The sequence below is a fragment of the Schistocerca serialis genome, chromosome 3 (genome assembly GCF_023864345.2).
Source record: "Schistocerca serialis cubense isolate TAMUIC-IGC-003099 chromosome 3, iqSchSeri2.2, whole genome shotgun sequence".
NCBI classification, from domain to species: Eukaryota; Metazoa; Arthropoda; class Insecta; order Orthoptera; family Acrididae; genus Schistocerca; species Schistocerca serialis.
In genome coordinates this window covers 853,259,788-853,283,693 of record NC_064640.1, presented here as the reverse complement: position 1 = coordinate 853,283,693, position 23,906 = coordinate 853,259,788, and the positions used below count along the sequence as shown (strand labels likewise).

Here is a 23,906-nt window from a genome sequence, read left to right as displayed (position 1 = left end):
AGCACCAGCTCCAGGGAGCTATACGGTGTGCCTCTGCATGGTCCCTCTCACACGGGTTTCAATTCTCTCCTTTAAAATCGTGGCTGGTCCACTTCTGTCACCGTACTACGATCCAACCTGATCCAGAGCTCTATCTTGATGCACAACGATTGCCTGTGGTCCCACAGTTTCGTTTCCTGGGTCTTCTTTTCAACAACAAGCTCACTTGGCTGCCCCATATCAGACTTCTGAAGGTAGGATGTTTCCGTAAACTCAATGTTCTTCGCTTCCTTGCCCACACCTCTTGGGGTGTGGACCGCTCCCTCCTTCTTTGCCTTTATCGTGCTTCAGTTCTGTCTCACTTGGACTATGGTTGTCAAGTTTATGGCTCGGCTGCTCCTTCCACACTGCATGTGCTGGATCCAGTCCACCATCATGGTATCCATTTGGCAACCGGTGCCTTCCCTAGTAGTCCTGTTGGTAGTCTCCTGGTTGAAGCAGGGATACCCACCCTTTCTGTTCGGCGGTCCCAGCTTCTGGTGTCTTATGCAATCGCTGTCCGTTCCTCTCCCATACTTCCTATTCTGTCCTGTTCCAAAACTATGGACGCCACCCACCTGATTCCTGCCCTTGGACAGGTTTACCGGTTGGGCTCTGCTTTGCGTCTCTTCACCGTGATTTTCAGCTTCCTTCTTTGTCCTGCCTTCCACGCTCCCTCCACCCACCTCCACCCCTGCTTGGTTCATTCCTCAGCCCCGAATTCAGATGGATCTCCGCCAAGGTCCGAAAGATTCCATTTTATGGGAGTTTCGGGATGCTGCTGTTTTTTACACCGATGGCTCTAAATCTGCTGATCATGTCGGATATGCCTTCACATCCTCTGTTGGAATGGAAAATCATCTGCTGCCACCTACATGTGGGGTGTTTACTGCGGAATTGATGGCAGTTTCCCAGGCCCTTACCTTTATTAAACAGTGCCAACAAACAGTCCCAACACAACTGCATTTTGTTATGTATGGACTCAATGAGTGCCCTTCTGGCTATTGACCCGTGATTTTCGAGCCATCCCTTGGTCTCTGCCATCCATGACCATCTCGCTGATGTTCACCGTGCTGCTTGTTCTGTTGACTTCCTTTGGGTCCCTATCCATGTGGGTATCCCAGGTAATGAGCTTGCTGATCGTTTGGCTGGGGGAGCAATCACTTACCCCCCCTTTTCTGTAACCCCTCCTGAGGCGGATTTACGGCTTCAAATCGAATCCCACTTCGCACAATAAGGGGCAATTCTTGGGAGGCTACATCCCTGTCTAATAAACTTCATGTGATTAAGGTGACACCAGGCCCATGGCATTCTTCCTTTCGCCTCTCCCGAAAGGACTCGACCACACTGTGTCATCTCCGCATTGGCCATACAAGGCTGACCCACGGTTTTCTTTTGCGTGATGAGCCACCCCCACTGTGTGGTTGTGGAGCCTTCCAGTCAGTAGCCCACATTTTGGTTGAATGTCCCCTTCTTCTGGCTATGCGTGCTAAGTACAGACTCCTCTGCACTTTACCTTTGATGTTGGCTGACAATTCCTGGATGGTCGAACTGGTTCTCGGTTTCCTCTGGGAAAGTGGTTTTTATTCTCAGTTTTAAGGTTTTTAATCTCTCTCTGGTTTTGGGGCAGGGCAGTGAGTTGGGGTATCTCCCACTGTAAGCCGTGTTTGGAGATTCCCAACTCCCCTCCCTGGCCGAGATCCTCTTTTCTTCCCCTTTTACTCTGTTTTTATCACTGTTTAGGATTGGTTAGTCTCCTTTTCCTATACGCACTTCTACATTCTAGCAGTTGCACACTTTTAAGTCGGAGGTGGTCTTGCCTCTACTGCTTCAGAGGTGGGATATTTCCTGCCTCTAGCATAGCTTTGGGTTTGCTCTCTTGCTGACTTGCTGTTTTTACCATTGACGACATGACTGCACTTTTACATTTTTTAGCTTTTCCCTTTTATCGTTCTGACTTTTCTGAGATGTCACACTATCAGAATGGACTACATTTGAAACAAGGGACCAATGACCTTGCTGTTTGGTCCCTTCAACCCCAATCAACCAACCAACCATCCTCCCAGATAAATGGACACGACCTCCACAAAAATGCGGCAAGTCAGGTGTTAGGTATCAACCTGTTTCTAATGCACCATGATTTCAGCTGTGATAGATGTGGAGTGAGGCATAGATGATAGATGTAACATTGGAGATGGGGTCCAGCAGAGGGTGAACACCAAACAGGGAGATCTCGAACCACAGATAAACAGAAAGTTGATAGAAAATCAGATTTCGTGAGGTTACACCATAAGAGGTAAAACTAAATGTGTAAATTTTTCAAGTGATCTGCTGCAGAACAAAAAAATGCTTCAAATGGCTCTGAGCACTATGGGACTTAACATCTGAGGTCATCAGTACCCTAGAACTTAGAACTACTTAAACCTAACCAACCTAAGGACATCACACACATCCATGCCCAAGGAAGCATTCGAACCTGCGACCATAGCGGTCGCGCGGTTCCAGACTGAAGTGCCTAGAACCACTCGGCCAAACCAGGCAGCGCTGCAGAGCAGCTCATGACATCATCATCCAGATAATTAATGCAAACTGGGACAGGCTTAGTCAATTCCTCTAAAAATTCTTGGAAAATAGCAGGAATGCTAGCCACACCAATAGGAGGGTGCAAATATTGATATAAACCAAAAGGAGTATTCAAAACCAGAACTCACCAAGACACTTTGTCCACAGTAACCAGCAGATATGCTTTAGACAAATCAATTTTAGAAAAGTACTGGTCACCCAATATTTTTGACAACGGTTCCTCCTTGCATGGGAGAGCATATGTATCCACAATCGACTGTGCATTGACAGTAGTACTGAAGTCGCCACAGAGGTGAAGTTTCACTGACAGCTTCTGAACTACAGTCAGCAGAGACGATCATTCACTATCTATAACACATTGCACCAGCCCAAGAGATTGAATTCTATCCAATTCTGCTTTCGCTTGATCTTTCAGGGCAACAGGAATAGGACGCGCATGACAAAAATGAGGCAGATACATGAATTTTAACAAAATATGAGCAGAAAAATTCTCAGCACATGCTACACCTTCCAAAAACAAGCCTAAAAACTCCTCACACATTTTTTTCCAATAGAGAACACTGTACCTGATTGGATATAAGGTGAACTGTGCCAGTGATAGAAAATTTAAATGCTTGAAATGTGTCCATCCTGAACAAGTTCTCAACACCAGGATCATCAAACACCAAAAATTTAATGGAACTCCAGTACATTTTGTGGTGCATACTTGTATGTGGGAATGTGTTGTTTTATTAGTTTAAGTTGTATGGCAAGTTGTTGATGTATTATTTTTGCTACATTGTCGTGTCTTCTAGGGTATTCTGTATTTGCTAGTATTGTACATCCACTTGTGATGTGATCTACTGTTTCTATTTGTTGTTTGCGAATTCTGAATTAATCTGTTGTGGTATTGGTATCTTTAATAATATGCTTGCTGTAATATCTGGTGTTTATTGTTTGATCCTGTATTGCAATCATGAATCGTTCCGTCTCACTGTGTATATTGCCTTTTCTTACCCATGTGTTGTATGCATCTTGATCAATGTGTGGCTGTGTTAGATGATACGGGTGCTTGCCATGTAGTGTTTTCTTTTTCCAATTTACTTTCTTTGTATCTGTTGATGTTATGTGATCTAAAGGGTTGTACAAGTGGTTATGAAATTGCAGTGGTGTAGCCGATGTATTTATATGAGTGATTGCTTTGTGTATTTTGCTAGTTTCTGCTCGTTCTAGAAAGAATTTTCTTAAATTGTCTACCTGTCCATAATGTAGGTTTTTTATGTCAATAAATCCCCTTCCTCCTTCCTTTCTGTTTAATGTGAATCTTTCTGTTGCTGAATGTATGTGATGTATTCTATATTTGTGGCATTGTGATCGTGTAAGTGTATTGAGTGCTTCTAGGTCTGTGTTACTCCATTTCACTATTCCAAATGAGTAGGTCAATATTGGTATAGCATAAGTATTTATAGCTTTTGTCTTGTTTCTTGCTGTCAATTCTGTTTTCAGTATTTTTGTTAGTCTTTGTCTATATTTTTCTTTTAGTTCTTCTTTAATATTTGTATCATCTATTCCTATTTTTTGTCTGTATCCTAGATATTTATAAGCATCTGTTTTTTCCATTACTTCTATGCAGTCGCTGTGGTTATCCAATATGTAATCTTCTTGTACAGTGTGTTTTCCCTTGACTATGCTATTTTTTTCTTACGTTTGTCTGTTCCAGAAGCCATATTTATATCATTGCTGAATACTTCTGTTATATTTGGTAATTGGTTGAGTTGTTGATTTGTTGCTGCCAGTAGTTTTAGATCATCCATGTACAGCAAATGTGTGATTTTGTGTTGGTATTTTCCAGTAATATTGTATCCATAACTCGTATTATTTAGCATGTTGGATAGTGGGTCCAGAGCAAGGCAGAACCAGAAAGGACTTAATGAATCTCCTTGGTATATTCCACACTTAATCTGTATTGACTGTGATGTGACATTATTTGAATTTGTTTGGATATTAAGTGTGGTTTTCCAATTTTTCATTTCTATGTTTAGGAACTGTATCAATTTAGGATCTACTTTGTATATTTCCAATACTTGTAGTAACATTTTTGACTTGGCACTAATGACCTCAGTAGTTGAGCGCCCTAAAACCCTAAAAAAAATTTAAAAAAAGTATCAGGGAAGAGGATTTCTTCACCATGAGTAACACTACTGGAAAAGTCATTGATGTATATCAGGAACAATATTGGTCCTAATATGCTACCTTGCGGAACCCCTATATTAATGTATTTTGGTTCTGTTAAGTGTTTTACTAAATGATTAGATCTATTTGAAGTATGTGTTATCTCTACTCTTTTTACCGTATCTGTTGGGTATGATCGAAGCCAGTCATTAGCTACTCCTCTTATTCCTGTTGCTTCTAATTTATTTAATAGAATCTTGTGGTCGACAGTATCAGACACCTTAGAAAGATCCAAAAATATGCCTGTGGCACACTCATCTTTATCAAGGGCATCAAGTACAACTTTTGTGAATTCTAATGTGGCTGACTCCGTATTTTCCCACTTCGGAAACCAAACTGAAAAGATTGTATTTATTCAGGTAATTCATTAATCTGTCTTTCATAATTGCTTCTATTATTTTTGAGAATGCCGACAGCAGGGAAATGGGCTGGTGATTTTCTATGTCTTCTGCATTACCTTTCTTAAGCAAAGGTACAACACTTGCCTGTTTTAACTGCTCTGGAAATGCCCCTGATGTGAAGGATTCATTCATTATATTTGTTAAGGGGCCTTGTATAATCCCTATCCATTGTTTCAGTACACACATTGGTACTTCATCTAAACCTACTGACTTTTTATTTTTTAGTTTCTGAATTGTTTTACTGACTTCATTCTCTGTGGTTGGAAGTAACATCGCCATGTTTAGTGCAACATTATTTACAGGTGTTATGTTTATTTGGGGGAATTTTTGTCTCTGCTATACTTCAAATATGCTAGTTTACATAGTTTCCTAAGTGCTGTCAATCATTTATTACTTTATCCCTCTCCCTTAGCAGTATGTTATTCTGCATTCCTATTTTTATAACATCCCAGACTGCTTTGCTTTTATTCTCTGCATTATATATTATTTTATCATTAAATGACTTTTCTGCAGCAATGAGCCCATTCTTATAGATCTTTTTATATCTATGATAGAAATTTAAGAATTCTGGATCATTGCGAATCTTTTTCATGGAACTGAGGTGTTTAAGTGTTTGGGAGCACTTCTTTCTTAATACTTGCTGTTATCCATCTGTTTTTGTGAGATGTTGATACAGACATGCATACTTTTGGAAATTCCTTTTCAAAGTTAAATTTAAACAATGTGGAGAATTTAGAGAATTTCATATCCACATTGGTTTCCTTATACACTTCATCCCATCTTTGTTTTTCTAGTTCTTTTGAAAAAGCATTTATTTTGATGTCTGATAGATGTCATTTGTAGGCATGTAGTTTAGGGAATGATTCGATGCATGACTTTACCTAGTAATACATGAAACTTATCAAAGTAACACAAATAAATGTTTTATTCATAAACCTCTGAACAGTAACAGAAATAGACCTCTCACGAATCCACACAATACGAGACACAGAACAATGAGTGTAAAAAGTACAACTGGATAAACAGAGAGAGTCAGCTCTGCTCCATGTATAACGCCCCCCAGGGGCAGTCACCAGTCAGTGGTAGATAGACACAATTAAAAAAAACACACACACACACACACACAAATTTCAAGCTTTTGCAACCCAAGGTTGCCTCATCAGGAAAGACGGAAGGGGTGGGAAAGACGAAAGGATGTGGGTTTTAAGGTGAGTATATACCTGTCCTTTTTTTCCCCCTAAGGTAAGTTTTTTTATTCCCGGGATTGGAATGACTCCTTACCCTCTCCCTTAGAACCTACATCCTTTCGTTTTTCCCTCTCCATCCATCTTTCCTGATGAAGCAACCTTGGGTTGCGAAAGCTTGAAATTTGTGTGAGTGTTCGTGTATTTTTTATTGTGTCTATCTACCAGCGCTTTCTCATTTGGTAAATCACAGCATCTTTGTTTCTTATATAAAATTTTCCCACGTGGAATGTTTCCCTCTATTATATATGTCACATGCACTGGTAGCAGGATACAGCATTGTCACAGAGCTTCTCTCAGTGAAATCCTGTATCAACAACTAGCTGCTCTTTGTTGTGGTTCTTTACCTGGTTTTGCAATATGTTATGACTGTTTCTGTATTATAGCGTGAATTTAATTTATTTGTAACTCAGTTAAAATGGCATCTGAAGGTAGGATTTCTTTTTACATTTATGATATTATGCATGTTCCTGAATGTGAGGTCATATTGCTGGCCAGTAGTGCAGATGATACCAATTTGTTATTGAAAATTGCTTGTTTACAATTTGTTTGCAGGTTAGAGAGAACAATGCTTTAAGGATGGCACAGATAGAATTACTCGAAGTGAAACGAAAGTTTGATGCTTTGAGAGTTGTGGAGACAGAGAAAAAAATGATGGTTGCCTTGTTGCAGAGAAAGGATGAAGACTTAAAAACTCTGAAAAGCTTGCTTGAAAATGAAAGGAAAGAAAAAATGATTATAATTAATGAAAAGGAACATTTTGAAAAAGAAAAAGCAGAAGAAGTAGAAAGAATTAATAAAGAAAATCTTAGATTAAAAGCTGAGCTTGACAAATTAAATGAGAGAATAAAATCTAATCAGTCTGGAGCAGCAGGTAAACCAGTAGCACATTAAACATATGTCATTCATAAATACCAAAGTTTCACCAACTTTATTTTACTTTGTTTCTACTTTGATTTATTTATTTAAATTTGAAAGTTATTTGATCAGTTAAATTTTGTAGATCTGTAATATTGACATACAGCTTGCAGATGAGATTACTTACTTGGGATTATCAACACTTAATACCTCTTTTCTATGGTTTATCTCCTTCATTTGCACCCCTTTGTTTCCTTCCTCTCTTTTACTTTTTATGCTGCCACTCTGTCCATGCCACTTGCTGTCCCCTTCCCCCACCTCCCCACCCACCCCAACCCCCAGGAGGCTCATAACTCTTTCATTAGTACATGCATGGTGAGCACAGCCCCCCAATCTATTGTAGTATCTCCTTGCTTTCTCGTGCTGCAGTCTCCCATCTCCAACTATACTCATCTTACTCCCTCATGGAGACAACCTTTGATGTTGACCTGGCTGTTGCCTAGGTTCTGCTTTATTTCCTTGAAATTGTCATTTAATTATATTACACCAATTTTAGTTCCCTTCTAGGTTTTATCTTCATTTTTAATTTTTTTCTGTAATGTGGAATAACTGGAGAACAACACTGTCAGTAGCATCCACTACATACAGTGTTAAAGATAATCTGTGGACAATAACTGCTTAGACTCATACATGTGCTTAAAAGCCAATGTGGTAGCCAATCTGACATGGTGGGGTCATTACATACCATTTCAGTGGAGCCCTCTGACAACACAGGGATCACACTTCCGATACTAACTTTCGATGCATGCCAAGGAGTAGAACTCCCAGCAGTAGTCATTGTGCCAGATGGCCTCTGCTGTGGATGAGTTTTGTCCATAGGGAGAGCCCTAGACTGGAGTAGATGGCATCAGGCAGACATTTTGCACATCAGACATAGAAAATTAAATTTTCATAATGGCTGTTGTGATCTGGTTGTCTCATCAGAGAAGTCTAGGAATTTCAGTGCAGACAGTTCCAGTTCTGCTGGTGAGAAATGTGCTAAAGCCTATAAATAATAGTGAAAGTAGGTATGGTATCCACAGGAATATAAATGGTTTAAACACTGATGCTTCTAACAACAAAAGCTCCAAAATAGATGAATTGGAAATCATTCTGTCAGAATGTGCAAATCCAAGAGTTGCTTGTTTAAATGAGCACAGGTTTACAGAGGACACAATCAAAATTCTAAACAATATAGGAAACTTCAGATAAGCAAGTAACTTTTGCAGAAGAAACAAGTCACATGGAGGCTCATGTATACTTCTACATAGTGATATTAACTTTATGAGATGAGAAACTGTTTTAATTATTTAAATGAAGAATGTGTGTTTGAGAGCTGTTTTGTAGAATTTGTGGACTCACTGACAAATGTCATAATAATCTCAATATACAGAATTCCAGGGGCATCAACAACAGAACTGTTCTTATCTAATCTTCAAATTATGCTAGAAGACTTTTGTAGAGGAAAAAAAGAAAAAAATTGTAATAGCTGCTGATTTTAATATTGATATCATGTGTGATGGTAGCCACACTTCAATTCAATGACTTAGTAAAAAAAATACAGTTTCAAGTTAAATTTCCTTGAATCTACCAGAGACAATGGGAAATCAGCAACATGTATTGACAATGTTCTAACTAATTATGTATATGAAGATGTGTATAAATTTTGTCCAGATCCAGGTATTTCAGATCGTTGTGCATTGTTCATTGAGCTGCCAAAGACAGACACAGGAACTTTTCATGTGTGAGAACCCATACGAGCAGGAACTTTAGCAAAAAAAACTTCCTAACATTTAGTGAGAAGCTAAAAGAGAAAACATGGCCTTTTGATCATTGTAACTCAAGTGATGAAAACCTTGAGAAATTGCTAAATAGTCATCTTGGTGTATCTAATGAAATATCTCCACCTAGACTGTGCAGCAATAAAATAAAAAAATAAAGTGGATTACCCAGGGCATAAAAATTTTCAGTGTAAAGAAAAGGCAACTGCACAGGGAAGATTTCATTAAATATGTTAGACTCTATAAAACCATATTTAAAAGAGTTGTCGGGGCAGCAAAACAACTGGCAGGTAACAGGCTAATTTTAAACCATAAAAATAAGACAAAGGCTGTGTGATCAGTCATTAAATCTGAGTTAGGTGTTAAAGCCTGTAACGAAGCAATTTCAAAAACTAACATTGAAGGAAATACTATTGTAAATGCAACTCAAATAGCAGAGTACTGTAATAAATTCTTTATAAATGTAGCAAAGTCTGATGTAGATGTAATAGATTGCCACAACAAAGTAAATCCCTTTGTCCTAGGTGAAAACTCTGAAAACTTTACAAAATTCTTAAAAGTTTCTGTGGAGGATGTAGAAAATGCTATTCTAACATTGATAAACAAAAATCTGCAGGTTGGGATGGAATACCCACCAAAGTTATTAAAGTGGTACACAATAAAATTGCAAACCCACTAGCTCAAATAATGAATCAATGTTTTGAAGAGGGCTGTTTCCCAGAGGAACTAAAATATGCTGAAGTCAAACCACTCTTCAAGAAGGGATCAAGAGAGATCATGGGAAATTATCATCCTATCTCAATTCTCCCAGTCCTATCTAAAATATTTTATTTGAAAAACTTTCTGTTGCACATATCCAAAACTTCATTGCAAAATATTCTGTTATTCTAAACAATCAGTTTGGTTTTCAGCAGGGGGAAAAGCTATAGACGGAGTAAACAGTTTCATTGAGAAAATAAGTACATCATTAGACAAGAGAAATAAGATGGCAAGAATTTTCTGCGACCTCACAAAGGTGTTTGATTCTGTAAACAATACATTGCTTGTTTACAAACTTGAAAAATATGGCATTAGTGGCAGTGCCCTACAATGGCCTAAATCCTAAATCCTACTCATCCAACAGAAAGTAAAGAGTTATCATTTCTTCAAATGGCATATATTATTTTTCTGACTGGGGGGGGGGGGCAAAAAAAAAAAAAAAAAAAAATTCATGTTGTTCCACAAGGCTCCATATTATGCTCAGTCCTATCTCTCTTTTATGTTAATCACTCACCATTAAATATCAGCTCCCCATCAGTTCTGTTTGCAGTTGATACTTCTGGCTTAGCTGAAGATCAGGATTCAGAAAAAAATTCCCCAATCTGTGATCAGTACCCTCAGTGATTTAGAAACTTGGTTTCAGCTAAATGGGTGGAATCTAAACGTATCTAAGACTCGCATGATGCAGTTCAAAACCAAACAGTCCAAATATGAAAATATGAGCAGACTAAGATTGTACACAACAACAAACCTATAGAAGAAGTTGACTCAGTCAAATTCTTGGGTTTAAATGTAGATAAAGATTTGAGCTGGCTGGCACACATTGAATACCTGGCAAACAAACTGAGCAGCTTTGCATTTGCAATGCAAATATTATCAACTGCAACTGACGTGGACACACAAAAAGTAGCATATACAAGGTACTTTGAATCCATTATTAGGTATAGTATTGATTATTGCTGTAACTCGACAAATAGTGCAGATACTAAAAGGACAGAAAAAATCATACAAAATATGTGCAGTGCAAATCACAAAGAACCATGCTGACCAGTATTTAGAAAACTTAAAATATTAACTCTGCCATTCTTATACATTTATGAGATTATTATATTTCTGTACACCAGACATGAATTATTTGAGAGAAACCATTTTGTCCATTCACGTGATACTAGAAACAGAAAATTTTATGCTCCCCACCCACCACATCAGACTGTATGCCCAGGGACCTCAATACATGGGAATGAAAATTTGTAATAAATTAAAAGGGAACAAGTTAATGCAGATGAATTTAGACTCACTTAAAAGAAAGCTATATGAGGTACTGACACTGAAGTATTAGTACTCAGTGGATGAATTCATGCATGACAAACTGGAAATTTTTGAGCTGGACAATGTGTTACACGTTCTAAGGAATATCCTTATAGTGTTATTATTTATTATAGTGCTATTATTTATTAATGTAAAAATCATTGTAACTGTTTTATAGATTTTTGACATGTCTCCTATATGCAAACCAAATGGATTGCAAATGTACATTATGAGGTGAATAAAACACAAAAACAATTCCCCACATTGTCTACCTAATGGGCCAGACAGCTGGGAGCAAAAAAATTTATTCGGTACCTGGTATGTACTAGAGCAAATGGGAATACTTCTACAGTGAAAACACCATTATTTTTGTGAAGAACAAATTGAAGATAAATTTGTAGTTGACTCCCTGTGAGAAATGCACAATGGATCACTTGTAAGGCCACCTCTGCTGCACAATCTCAAGCTCTTTAAACATGTGGACGACTGGGTAGCTTACCAATGACTGTTCACTAAGCTGAACTCTGTCCTTGAGCCCTGGCAGGCTCGTCAGTACTGACTTACTGCTGTGTCATCCTCAGTCAATGGGACTATTGGATGTGCAATGGAGGGGTGTCAGATCAGCACATGGCTGACCCAACTGTCAGTTTTCATAACCTGGAACCGCTACTTCTAGGTCAAGTAGCTCCTCAGTTGGCATCATGAGGCTGAGTGAACCCTGTTCCAGTGTTCCCACCAAGGAAAAATCCCAGAAGTACTGCGAATTTAACCCAGGTCCACTGCATGGCAATCAGTACTCCTGACTACTCTCTATTGCCCCATGTAAATCTCTAATCCGGTCCAAGGAAACCTTACACTGTAGATAGTCATGAAGCTATAGGTTAATCTCAAATGGCACGGTTTCCATTTTTTTGTATGTACAAAAAGGTCCAAAGAATAACCGAACAGATACAGCTGCTTTCATCTTAGTATTTGAAGCAAATCTCCTCCCAGAGGAAGTTAATCATGGTGTACAGGTGTGAAATGAAACATTATGTCCTATCACCCACGAGGCCCTTCCAATGTGTATGCTTTGGTCATATGTCATCCTGCCACATGCCATAAAATGTGGCAACTGTAGATGGCCATTCCATGAAGAGCCTTTTAAACAACCACCATTGTAAAAGGTTTTTGATTGTGCTGAGTCACAGTCATGCAGTATTTTTTAAAAGAATAAACCGCCATTTGACTGTGTATTACTGTATTTTTCTTCTGTACTATCTATATTTCAGATTTTATGCCATTATCAAGTACAATGCTAAAAGTTCTTCGACGATTAACACATTATATATGGTGAAAAACCAGATATAACAAGATATGATGTCTTAATGGTGTAAGAGCTTTTAGCATTGTACTCCATAACTATGTAAAATGTGAAATATAGCTAGTACAAAAGAAAAATATAGTAATTTACAGTCAAATGGTGGTTTATTCTTTGTGTCTCACTTGGGAAAAAAAAAAAAAAAAAAAAAAAAAAAAAAAAAAAAAAAAAAAAAAAAAAAAACACTATCCTCCGCATTTACTGACTTGCCCAGATTTAAAAAAGAAAAAAAAGTACAAAAATATAAAAAATTGAGCACCTGTCATATATTGATGCTTAAAAAAAAATGAAAACTTACATCCTGCCTCTGCCCTTCTCTCATTGTTTCCATGGCCCCATCTTTGGGAACCACATCCTGCTCCCATCCAGAGAAGCAGCTCCCTCCTCTAGCAGGGCTCCCTCTTGGGACCCCTTTCCCCAGAAACCCCAAGGTCAGAGGTTTGAAACCAACTATTGCCTGGAGTTGCCACATCCTGGGGCTGCCAGAGTTGTCTGCCCTTCATCCTTATCCACAACTGCTGTGGATAAGTCCTCGTAGGCCGGTGTGGCCGAGCGGTTCTAGGCACTACAGTCTGGAACCGCGCAACGGCTATGGTCGCAGGTTCGAATCCTGCCTCGGGCATGGGTGTTTGGGATGTCCTTAGGTTAGTTAGGTTTAAGTAGTTCTAAGTTCTAGGGGACTGATGACCACAGAAGTTAAGTCCCATAGTGCTCAGAGCCATTTGAACCATTTTTGATAAGTCCTCACAAGAATGTCAGTGACCAAAGGTTGTGAAGCAGAAGGGAAGTACCAGGAGAAGGCCATTCCAGTGACTCCAGAGGCATCAGATCTCTCCACTCATTTGGATATGGAACAAATGTTAATCAATATGATTCCATCCCCACTGATGACAGGTAGTGATTCTGGGGCATAACTGATCTTTCTGGCCCTTCTAGCCTAATCAGGACACCCAGCACATGATGATCTAATCAAACTGTAATGGATATTACTGTCACCTGCCAGAACTACATTATCTCATTTACTCATCTTCTACAATTCGTGTTGCTCTATAACAAACATGCTTCACTGATGACTATTTCCCAATGCTGCATTGTTATCATGCCATCAATGTGTGAATTTCTGTTTGTACTACAGTGGAAGCAATTGCAGTGCATGTGAGAATGACCTCAGCAATCACCACCACCTCCAAGGCAGGCTATTATTTACCTTGAGATGACCAACTTAATCCAACAACTCCCCTCCCCCTCCCATATTTCCTCTCCAGGGGGCTCATGGTTCTTTCGTGAGTTCGTGTGTGGTGCACATGAGGCCCCGAGTTATTGCAGCTCATGTTTCATTCCCTTGCTGCTTTTCTTTCTCCCTGCCCCCTCCCTCCCTATCCCTGCTCCTTCCCTGTTGCCACCTCCTTCCCCTCTCTTGGTGTTCTGCTTTATGTTGACCTGGCTATTCTCCTGGTTTCCTGTATTGGTTGCAATTTTGTTCCTTTTGCCCGTTCTTTCACCCTTTTGACGTTTTAGTCCCCACTTGAGGTTTTACCTTCACTTCAAAATTTCCTGTTTTTATTGTGAGCCATATGGGGAAGAACTCCGTCCCTAGCATTTACTGTGTGGATTCCTCTCCCTTCTCAGTTCCCCTCTCCCTTTCCCAGTCTAGCCCCCTTCCACACTGCTAGGTCACCAGCACGTGTAGCCAGTCCTTGTGGTGGGGCTGTTATGTACCCATATGGTTGAGCCCCCTGACAACACAGGGATTACACTGCTGAAACCTCAGTTGTTCCCTCCCCATGTATGCCAAGGAGTAGTTGCTTGTCTTCTTGGAGCATTGGAACTCTTGGCAATGGCCACTGTGCCAGATGGCCCTTGCTGTGACTGGGTGACGCCCATGGGGAGAGCCCCTGGTTGCAGTGGGTGACATCAGGGCGGATGCTTGGTGCAAGCTGCAAAAATCTGGCTGTTCTCACACAGCCATCTCTTCAAATGGTGAAGGATTCTTAAATGCTGTCTCACATGACCTGGCAACTTTCCGCTCCCTGGCTACACCATGGGACGAGGGCCAGGCTCCCATGGAGCTGAAACCTTTTCCCCGTTACCTCATCTGTACTGGGACAGATAGTAGGGACCAATTCACCACCACAAAGCCGTTGTTTTTTGTGGAAAATATAGAGGACAAGTTTGGTGAAGTGGAGTCGATTAGTAAGATGTGATTGGGTTCCGTGTTGATCAAAACTACTTCTGCCACCCAATCTGCAGCTCTTTGTGCCTATGATCGTCTTGGCAATGTCCCAGTGTCTATCACTCCTCACCAATCTCTGAATATGACCCAGGGAGTCATATTTTTATAGGGATCTTGCCCTGCAAACTGATGAGGAACTCCAGGCTAATCTGGAGTGGCGTGGTGTTCATTTTGTCCGACGTGTGCAGAAGGGTTGCAAAGACAATTGCACCAATACTGGCGCCTTCATCCTGGCTTTCAAGTTGGATACCCTCCCAGAGAAGGTCAAGGTTATGTGTTACAGATGTGACAAGAAGCTGTACATCCCTCCACCTATGTGGTGCTTTTGGGGGTTGCATTTTGGGCATATGTCTTTCCGCTGTACCTCAGACCCCTTGTGTGGTGACTGTGACCACCCCGTCCATGAGGGAAGCCCTTGTTCCATTGCATGTGTGTGGTAATTGTGCTGACTACCACTCCCCTCACTCACCAGACTGCTCGGCTTACAAGAGAGAAAAGAAGATACAAGAATATAAGTCCCTGGATTGCCTGTCTTACACTGAGGCTCGCCAAAAGTATGAGAGACTGCATCCAGGGTCACTATCTTCAACTTTTGCCTCTGTTACTTCCTTTCCTCCTCCTCCTCCTCCTCTTACCATGCCCCCCTTCCCCCCTCGTCCTTACCCCAGCCCCACCCCACTCTCTCACCTGACGATTTACTCTGATTGGAATCAGCCATCTGACAGGCTTTTACTCACTGCTGGCACCTTGTCCCACTGTTCTTTTACCTACATAAGGTGTATGACATGGCTTGGTGCCATTACATTTTAGTTGCCCTCCATGACTGGGGCTTCCATGGTCCTCTTCAGATTTTTATCCGCGAGTTTTTATCTTACTGGTCCTTCCGAGTTCAAGTTGGCACTTCACCACAGGGTTCTGTGCTAAATGTTACTCTCTTCCTCACTGCCATTAATGGGCTTGTGACCTTTGTTGGGCCTCTAGTTACCCTGGCGTTGTGCGTTGACAATTTTTGCACCTGGTGCAGCTCCCACTCGATGATGTCTGCTGAGTGCCAGATCCAAGGCACCATCCAATGGGCCTCTGTGTGGGCCACCACCCACGACTTCCAGTTTTCCTCCTCCAGAACGCAGGTTATGCATTTTTGTTGTCAACCCACAGTACACCCTGATCCAGAACTTTACTTAGGCAACCAGCTCCTTGATTTTGTAACACAGTCCCGTTTCTTGGGCCTTATTTTTGATAACAAGCTGACATGGCTGCCCCACATTCACTACCTAAAAACTACATGCATACAGAAGCTTACTGCTCTCCACCTCCTGGCCCACATATCTTGGGGTGCAGATCATTCCACTCTCCTTCTTCTTCTTCTTCTTCTTCTTCTTCTTCTCCTCCTCCTCCTCCTCCTTCTCCACCATGCTCTGGTTTTGTCCAGACTCTATTATCTATTATGGTAGTCAGGTTTATGGTTCAGCAGCTCCTTCCACTTTGAAACTCCTTGACCCTGTCCATCATTGTGGGGTGCATCTGGCTATTGGTGCCCTGTGCACTAGTCCTGTTGATAGTCTCCTCACATAAGCGTTGATTTCCCCTCCCCCCATACACATCCAACAGAGCCAACTCCTTGTTTCTTACGCAGTTGCCATTCACCACTTCCTTGACCATCCTCTATACACTGCAGTCTTCACCAATGAGGAATGTCTCCCTCATAACACCCTGCCCAAGGGTGGGATTGCCAGTTGGCATGCATCTCACTACCCTCTGTCAGGATCTCCATCTGCACTCTCTTCCAGGGTCCTAAGATCTATATTGATCGTATGGTTTACTGGCATCTTGTATGTGCCATCCTTGCAGAGTTCCAGGGTGCCACCATCTTTTACTCTGATGGTTCTAGGACTACTGATAAGGTGGGATATGCTTTCACGTCTCTTACCAGCTTTGTGCACTAGTGTTTTAATTTGTTCAGACTCCATGAGCAGCCTTCAGGCTATTGATCAATGCTACTCTCATCACCCCTTGGTCTCCGCCATCCATGACTTTCTCTCTGCCCTTGAGCATGCTGCCTGTTAAGTCATCTTTGTCTGGGTCCCAAGTCATGGGGGAATCCCAGGGAATGAAGTGGCTGACTGTTTGGCCAGAGAAGCAGATACTTACCCCCTTTTCCTTTCACGATTCCAACTGCGGATATGTGGATCTATGTCAAATCTCTCTTTGCCCAACAGTGGAATGCCATCTGGAGCGCTACTGCTCATAGTAATAAACTCCGCACAATCAAGGAGTCTACTGCAGTTTGGGGCACTTTTTTCTGCCCCCTCTCAGGAGTCCACTGTTTTATGTTGTTTACTTATTGGCCATACCCGGCTCACCCATTGTTTCCTCCTACATAACGACCCACCCCCCACAATGTGGTTGTGACGCCAGACTGGCGAAATCTCGCATATTGGTGGCATGTCCCTTCTTTCGACCCTTCTTGCTAAGTATAGTCTCCTTGCTTCCTTAAATTTAATGTTAGCGGATGATTCACAGATGATTGACCTGGTCCTCACATTATTCTATGAAAGTGGTTTTTATTTCCAGATATGAGGTTCTCCTTTTGTCTTGGAGCAGGGGCAGGTTGGTTGTGCCTGGGACTCCTTTTGCAGTCTTCACGGTTTGTGATCCCATGACTGCCTCCACCCCCCCCCCCCCCCCCTTTCCCTTTTTCCAGTTTTTCGGTTCGGTCTCACCTTTTATGCTTATACTGTGTGTGTTTAATGTTCATTCTTTTATAATTTTACTCCTCTGATTGAATCTTTTCATTTCTAGCGGAGTCTCTTTCTAATGTGCACTGTAATTGTAAAGTAAGAGGAAAGGGCGGGACTGATTGATTAACTGAGAGAGTATGGGACCAAACGGTGTAGTCATCAGTCCCGCGATTCGAAAGGGGGGATCGCGGGACTGATGACTTCACCGTTTGGTCCCATACTCTCTCAGTTAATCAATCAGTCCCGCCCTTTCCTCGTACTTTACAATTACAGTGCACACCATGATGCCCTGGGGAAGTTCCATTTCTTCTGGTAGGCCTTCTGATTAGCTAACTTCTTTCCAATCTTGGTCTGTCTCCCCTCAATGACAATACTCCTAGCCACTTTGTTGCTTCCCATAGCACCTATTCAGATGCTGACCTTATGATCTCTTTCCCCTAAGCTCATGGATTCGCTAGAATGGCCTGTACCCAGTGAGCTTCGTACAGTGACCATTTTTCAGTGTCCTATCACTTGTCACAGCCCTATGGACCAATAACCATGTTTGGCACTTCAGAGAACTGATGACAGTTGTATGCTTTTGCTATCATCTTTGTTGCCTGTCTGTCAGATTGCTTCAACAAGGTTGTGGGAGATGTCTTTGATACAATCTCGCATGCTGCTGGAACTGCTATTCCTCTTTCTGAAGGTTGCCTCCACCATTGTATGTGCCATGGTGGACCAAAGAAACTGCAATGCCTATTCAGTTTGACAATACCTTTGAGAGTTTATTGTATTGCCTCTTTCCAGGAAATCCACCATCCTCCCTTTCAGGCAACTAATTTCTGAGGTTCACTATCTAATTAAATGCAGTAAAAATGAATGAAGGGAGCACTATGAACATTTCACTGCATTGGAGCTACTTCAGGCACTTTCCTCATCTCACAGTATGGTCCCAGGCCTTGATTAAATTCATTATGAGATGTTCCAACATCTGAATGAATATTATTCAGTTGCTCCATGTACTTAGGATCTTTAACCATATTTCTCTTCACAGTAGTTAGGTAGTATCATCATACTAGTTCTTAAGCTAGGCAAAAACCCCTTTGTCCATTGACAGATATGTCAGTTAGCCTCAACACTGACTTGGCTGCACGATATTTGTCAACTAAAGACTAACAGTCTTTGCTTTCTTGCCCACACCTCTTCAGGTGCTGATTGCACTACTCTTCTCTGTATTTATCAGGCCCTGCTATTGCCACAGTTGGACTATGGTTGCCAGGTTTGTGTTTTGGCACCCTTTTACATTTTGAAACTGTTAGATCCAGTCAGTCATCATGGGGTAAGACTGGCCACTGGCACCTTCCTGACTAGTCCCCTAGACAGACTTCTTGCTGAAGCGAGAATCTTCCCTCTTTATTTCTGACAGTACCAACTGTTGCTCACTTATGCTGTTACCATCAGACAATTCCCTAATCATCCAACTGATCACACATTTTTGACCGAGAGAAGTCTCGCAGTGGTTAGCACACTGGCCCCACTTTCAGGATGACGACAGTTCAATACCCTGTCTGGCCATCCTGATTTAGACTTTCTGTGATGTTCCTAAATCAGTTCAGGCAAATGCTGGGATGGTTCACTTCCTTCTCCATCCTTCCTTAATCCAATGAGACCAATGACCTTATACGAGGGCTATCCACAAAGTACATTACGTTTTGGAATAAAAAATAAATAAAGTATTGGAAATTCTTTTAATTATATACAGATGAAAGCCGCACTTAAATACTACTTTTCTACATAGTTGCCATTTAAATTAAGGCACTTATCATAGCGATGGACGAGCTTGGAAATTCCTTCGTCGTAAAATTCGGCCGCCTTCGCCTTCAACCATGTGGAGATGGATGCAGTAAGCAAATTCAGAATGATGTAGGTTACAGTAGTTACACAGAGATGAAGAGGCTTGCACAGGATAGAGTAGCACAGAGAACTGCATCAAACCAGTCTTTGGACTGAAGACAACAACAACAACAACAACAACAACAACAATAAAAATAACATAATGTTTTCAACTACTTTTGTGGTGGGGGTGGGTGGCTGTGGTTGAGGTGTCTCCCGCCTTATGCTAGGTTTGGGAGACCATCAACCATACCTCTCCCTCCCATTTGTTCCATACTTGTCTCCAACACCTCAATGTGACACCATTGCTTATCAGTTATCCACAGAATCACAGAATGTAGATGCACACTTAATAGTTGGTAACAGGCCAAACAGGAGCATTTGTAAGGCACTTTCACTGAGATGTTATTTAGGAGAGCATATGGGATTTATGATACCCCTAGCCTGATATAGGCTCATATCTTTAGAGCATGCTAAACACATTGGTATCTTTTCCTCAGCTGTATGTGTATAAAGTTCTCTTTGGTAGTGAATGCCTCTGTATGTTTGGACCAACTTTGATATCAGGGTGTATTTATTTCATGCAATTGTTAATTCTTAATTGTAATTGTTAATTCATTGTAATATTTCAGGACCCTATTGATGGGAGAAGAAAAGCCTGCAGATGCCAAATATAATCATTCTTATAACAATTTATTCTGCCACTCACATTTTAAAAAATCCACAGGAAAGGTTGTGATTGAACTACCTAGCTGACATCAAGGAGCTACTGTGTGGAAAGTGACACTAATAAATACTTTCATCTCTTCTATTCTCACACATTGTTGAATCTTGAAACAACATTCTTGGAAAAATGACATTGCATTTAAATTCATTTGAGGACTTCATTGTAGCCCATTATTTTTCATTATTGAGCCTGTAATATTCAAAATTGATAAGACTTTGTGCGTAATTTTTAACTGTCAGTATTCCGTGTTAAAAATTCCTTTGAATACAAAAGCAGCACCTTGTACTATGTATACAGGAGTGTAAAACTATGCAGAAGAGCAACAGCTTTTTCAGTTAGTGACTTATGCTTGTTTTTGGTTAATCATTTACTATCTGATTATAGTTGAGCTTAAGTTTATCAGAATGATTCATGTTCGTATTATTATTCCATGGCACTAAAAAAATGTATACACTTACTTTGTAGTCACTCAGATTTGTATTTCCAATAATGCTTCTTTTGATGCTATCAACATTTATTGAGACTAGTATATTATGTATGCTAAAATGAAGACACCCTTTTAAGGATATACTGTAGTTAATTGTTTCCACTGGACATGCTACCCTAAATGGTATATATTTTAGTGATGTTACACAATAATTTTCTTTAATTTTAGTAGAGAATCTACAGGCCTGTGTTGAGTTAAAAAGGCTGATGCTGAGCAAAGATAGAGATGGATATCAGAAACTCCTGGAAGAGCACAACCTATTGAAAAAACAAAATGAAAGCTTGAAGAATGAAATGGGTCACCTGCAATGGCATGGGCATTCTAAAAGTACTCATCAGTGTTCTTTTTATAGTCCAATCACTGTTAGTGCACAAGATAAAACTATAAGTGGTGTATCTGACCATGGGGAAGATGTAAGTTTTTATTCCTTTATTATCCCCACTGTGTTTATCTTGTGTTTGCAATGTCTGTATACTATGGGATTTACTTGTAGGTGAAATGCATTTTGGGGTAATGCAGAATCAGATAACTTACACAGATTAAACAGTTTTGTCTTCACATATTTTTCAAATTCTAAATAATAATTAAAACTTCAGGCTTGTCTCATGTGAATGTTAAAAGGAGGAAGGGAATTCCAGCAAAAGAAAAAATCGTTATTCAGGTTCCACAGATTGCTGAAGTAGATGGAACAGTATCAATATTATGCTCTGTTAATTTAAATATATCCACCTGATGATGAATGTATGATCACTTTGGTTATTCCAGTACTTGTAAAATGAACCATAAACAGGGTTATAATTTGAATATCTTCTTCTGTAGCAAAGGATCTACCTATGACTCAATTTTTTTCAGTGTTAAAGTACATACCATGGCCTTTTGGCCTTTATACTGGTGTCCCAAGAGGATTTGTCAATATTCATGGATATGATGAGAAAGACCATTCCGAGGAAAAAAGTCTAGTAAGCATGGGCTCTAAAATGCATTCCTTAAGCTCTATGAGAATATGTACATCTTTGCTACTGGGAAATGTATCTCTTCTATTGAATAAGTGCTCACAGATCTTAAGGTATGCATTTCAGAGCCCAAGTTCACTAGATTATTATTTTTTCCCCCAAATGATCATTCCTGTCATATTCCTGAATGTTTTCCCAGTAGAGTGCACACAGAATACCATTCCGCGAGTTACTGCAAGAACTGTCAGCCATTTTGAAGCTTCCAAAATTAATTTCATTATAGCGTATTTGGTCAAAAAAGTATGCGCAAACATGTTTATAATTTTATTCATTGTTACCACTTTGTACAAAATATAGAATGTAATGAATTTACCTGGAAATCAGATGGAAAAAGTAAGTAAACTGTTCATTATTTTGAAAGTAATCACCATAACTGTTGATAAACTTAACCCACTATGTGATACACAGTCAATACCATCATGGAAACATGTTTGTGGTTGCCTACCAAACCATGATTTTACCCAGACATGCACCTCTTCATTCAAGGCAAATCTGTCGCCACAAACATCTTTCTTCAGGTCTCCAGAGAGGTGAGTTATAATTAGTCTGATCAATTCCATTTTCACATTCTTCTGGAAACTTTATCTTGGGACACCAGTATAAAGGCCATGGTATGTACTTTAATATGAAAATAAATTTGACTCATTGGTAGATACTTTGCTACGTAAGAAGACATTCAAATTGTGTTTGCTAATATTATTGAAAACCAGGCTTTTCACCTCAAAAATACAGGATATGGAAGTAAAACTCTACCAGTAAGGAAGCGTTATTATTGATTCATGTGCTTTAGTCATGCTTTTCAGTGCTATCTTTGTTTTCAGACTGAAGGTGTTCAATTGGTTCTCAGGCTCCACCAGTAGGTAAAAGAACTGGAAAAAGAAACAATCAAGTTGCAGAAACAAATGGAAGAGGCAGAGAAAGAAAAAGATAGTCCATGTGGTGATACAGCATTTACACATGTTGGTTTTAGAGTATGACTTGAAGTGATGATTGAACTTTCAATTCTGTGTACTACTATTTAAATAATCTATTTGATAGTATATTAGAATTTGATATCAAAAAAATATTGATTAGGGGATTATTTTTTCTGTGTCTGTTTTTTGTAAGAACAAGATGTGTGTGTGTCATCTTCGATGGTTTGGGCATGTTTTACGGGCTGGTGATGACTCTATTGCCAAGGTGGGTTACACACTTGAAGTTGTCAGCAGCAGACCCTAAGGATGACCTAAGCAATAATGGGCTGATACAATTCACAAAGACCTTAAATGTGTGAACATCCACCCAGATGCAGCCCTTGATAGAGCAAAATGGAGACAACGGACCCATATAGGGGACCCCGCAGGCACATGGGACAAATGCTGAAGGAAAAGAAGAAGATGAAGAAGAGTATTAGATGATGACTTGAAATGCAATAAAAGAACCATTTTGAATTATGGGTGCTGTGCTGCTTTGATCTATATGATGGTTTTTTTTTATGTGTATTGACATAAGTTTCTTGCATAAATTTTTTTATGTTTCTTCAAACTTCCTTGCCTGACCAGTTCTGTGCATTAACACTTGCTAACAACACATAGATGAATTTTGTAACCTACAATTTGAATGATACATTAGGACAGTACAAACTTTCTCACAAAACATACATACAGCTTATATAGTAAATCGATATTAAAATGCATCATCTGTGTGGTCAACTCCATTGTCAATTCTTGTTTCAGATTTCAGAAACAACATCCAAATGTTTTAAGGTTAGTGGAAAGAAACTTTTTGTGGAGTGGGAACATATTGCTACTGAAATAGGGTTACAGATGGTGGTTTTTGTGTTTGACATCAACAGGTGGTTTTATTGAGCCATCTCAAACAGAGAAATCAACATCTGGGAAGGTAGCTCATTGATGGTCAGATGAAGCAGGTTTTGGAGATGATGATGATGATGAAGCAACTTGAAAAAAAAGCCCCAAGATCATGAAGATGATGTCAATTAATTTAAACCAAACAAGGGCTGTTAGGGGTCAAACAGGTATGGATTATTGGTTTAGGTTGCCCACAAACAGGTTAAGCATTTAATGCAAAACTGATACTCATCACAATTCCATGGAGCTTTTGTAGATTTAGGCTTCAAAAGAGAGAATTATAGGGCAGAATGTCATTGACTGAAAGGATTAGGATTTAAGTGGTGGATTCATATTGGCAGGTTACTGGGAAATGTGTTCATGGCAATAAAGCTATGAGCATAGGGGACGATGTGTCAGGAAAAAGCATCCACAGTGC

The 23,906-nt window shown here is 40.1% G+C and overlaps 1 protein-coding gene across 1 annotated transcript in view; it reads left to right on the top strand.

Annotated features, from left to right (window-relative positions):
- LOC126471267 (unconventional myosin-Va-like) overlaps positions 1-23,906 on the top strand; it is a 179,787-nt gene that overhangs the window by 48,201 nt on the left and 107,680 nt on the right. The window contains exons 2-3 of the mRNA XM_050099386.1: positions 7,013-7,331; positions 20,794-21,038. Of these exons, the coding sequence (XP_049955343.1) occupies positions 7,013-7,331; positions 20,794-21,038 (564 nt within the window). The remainder of the gene's footprint in view (positions 1-7,012; positions 7,332-20,793; positions 21,039-23,906) is intronic.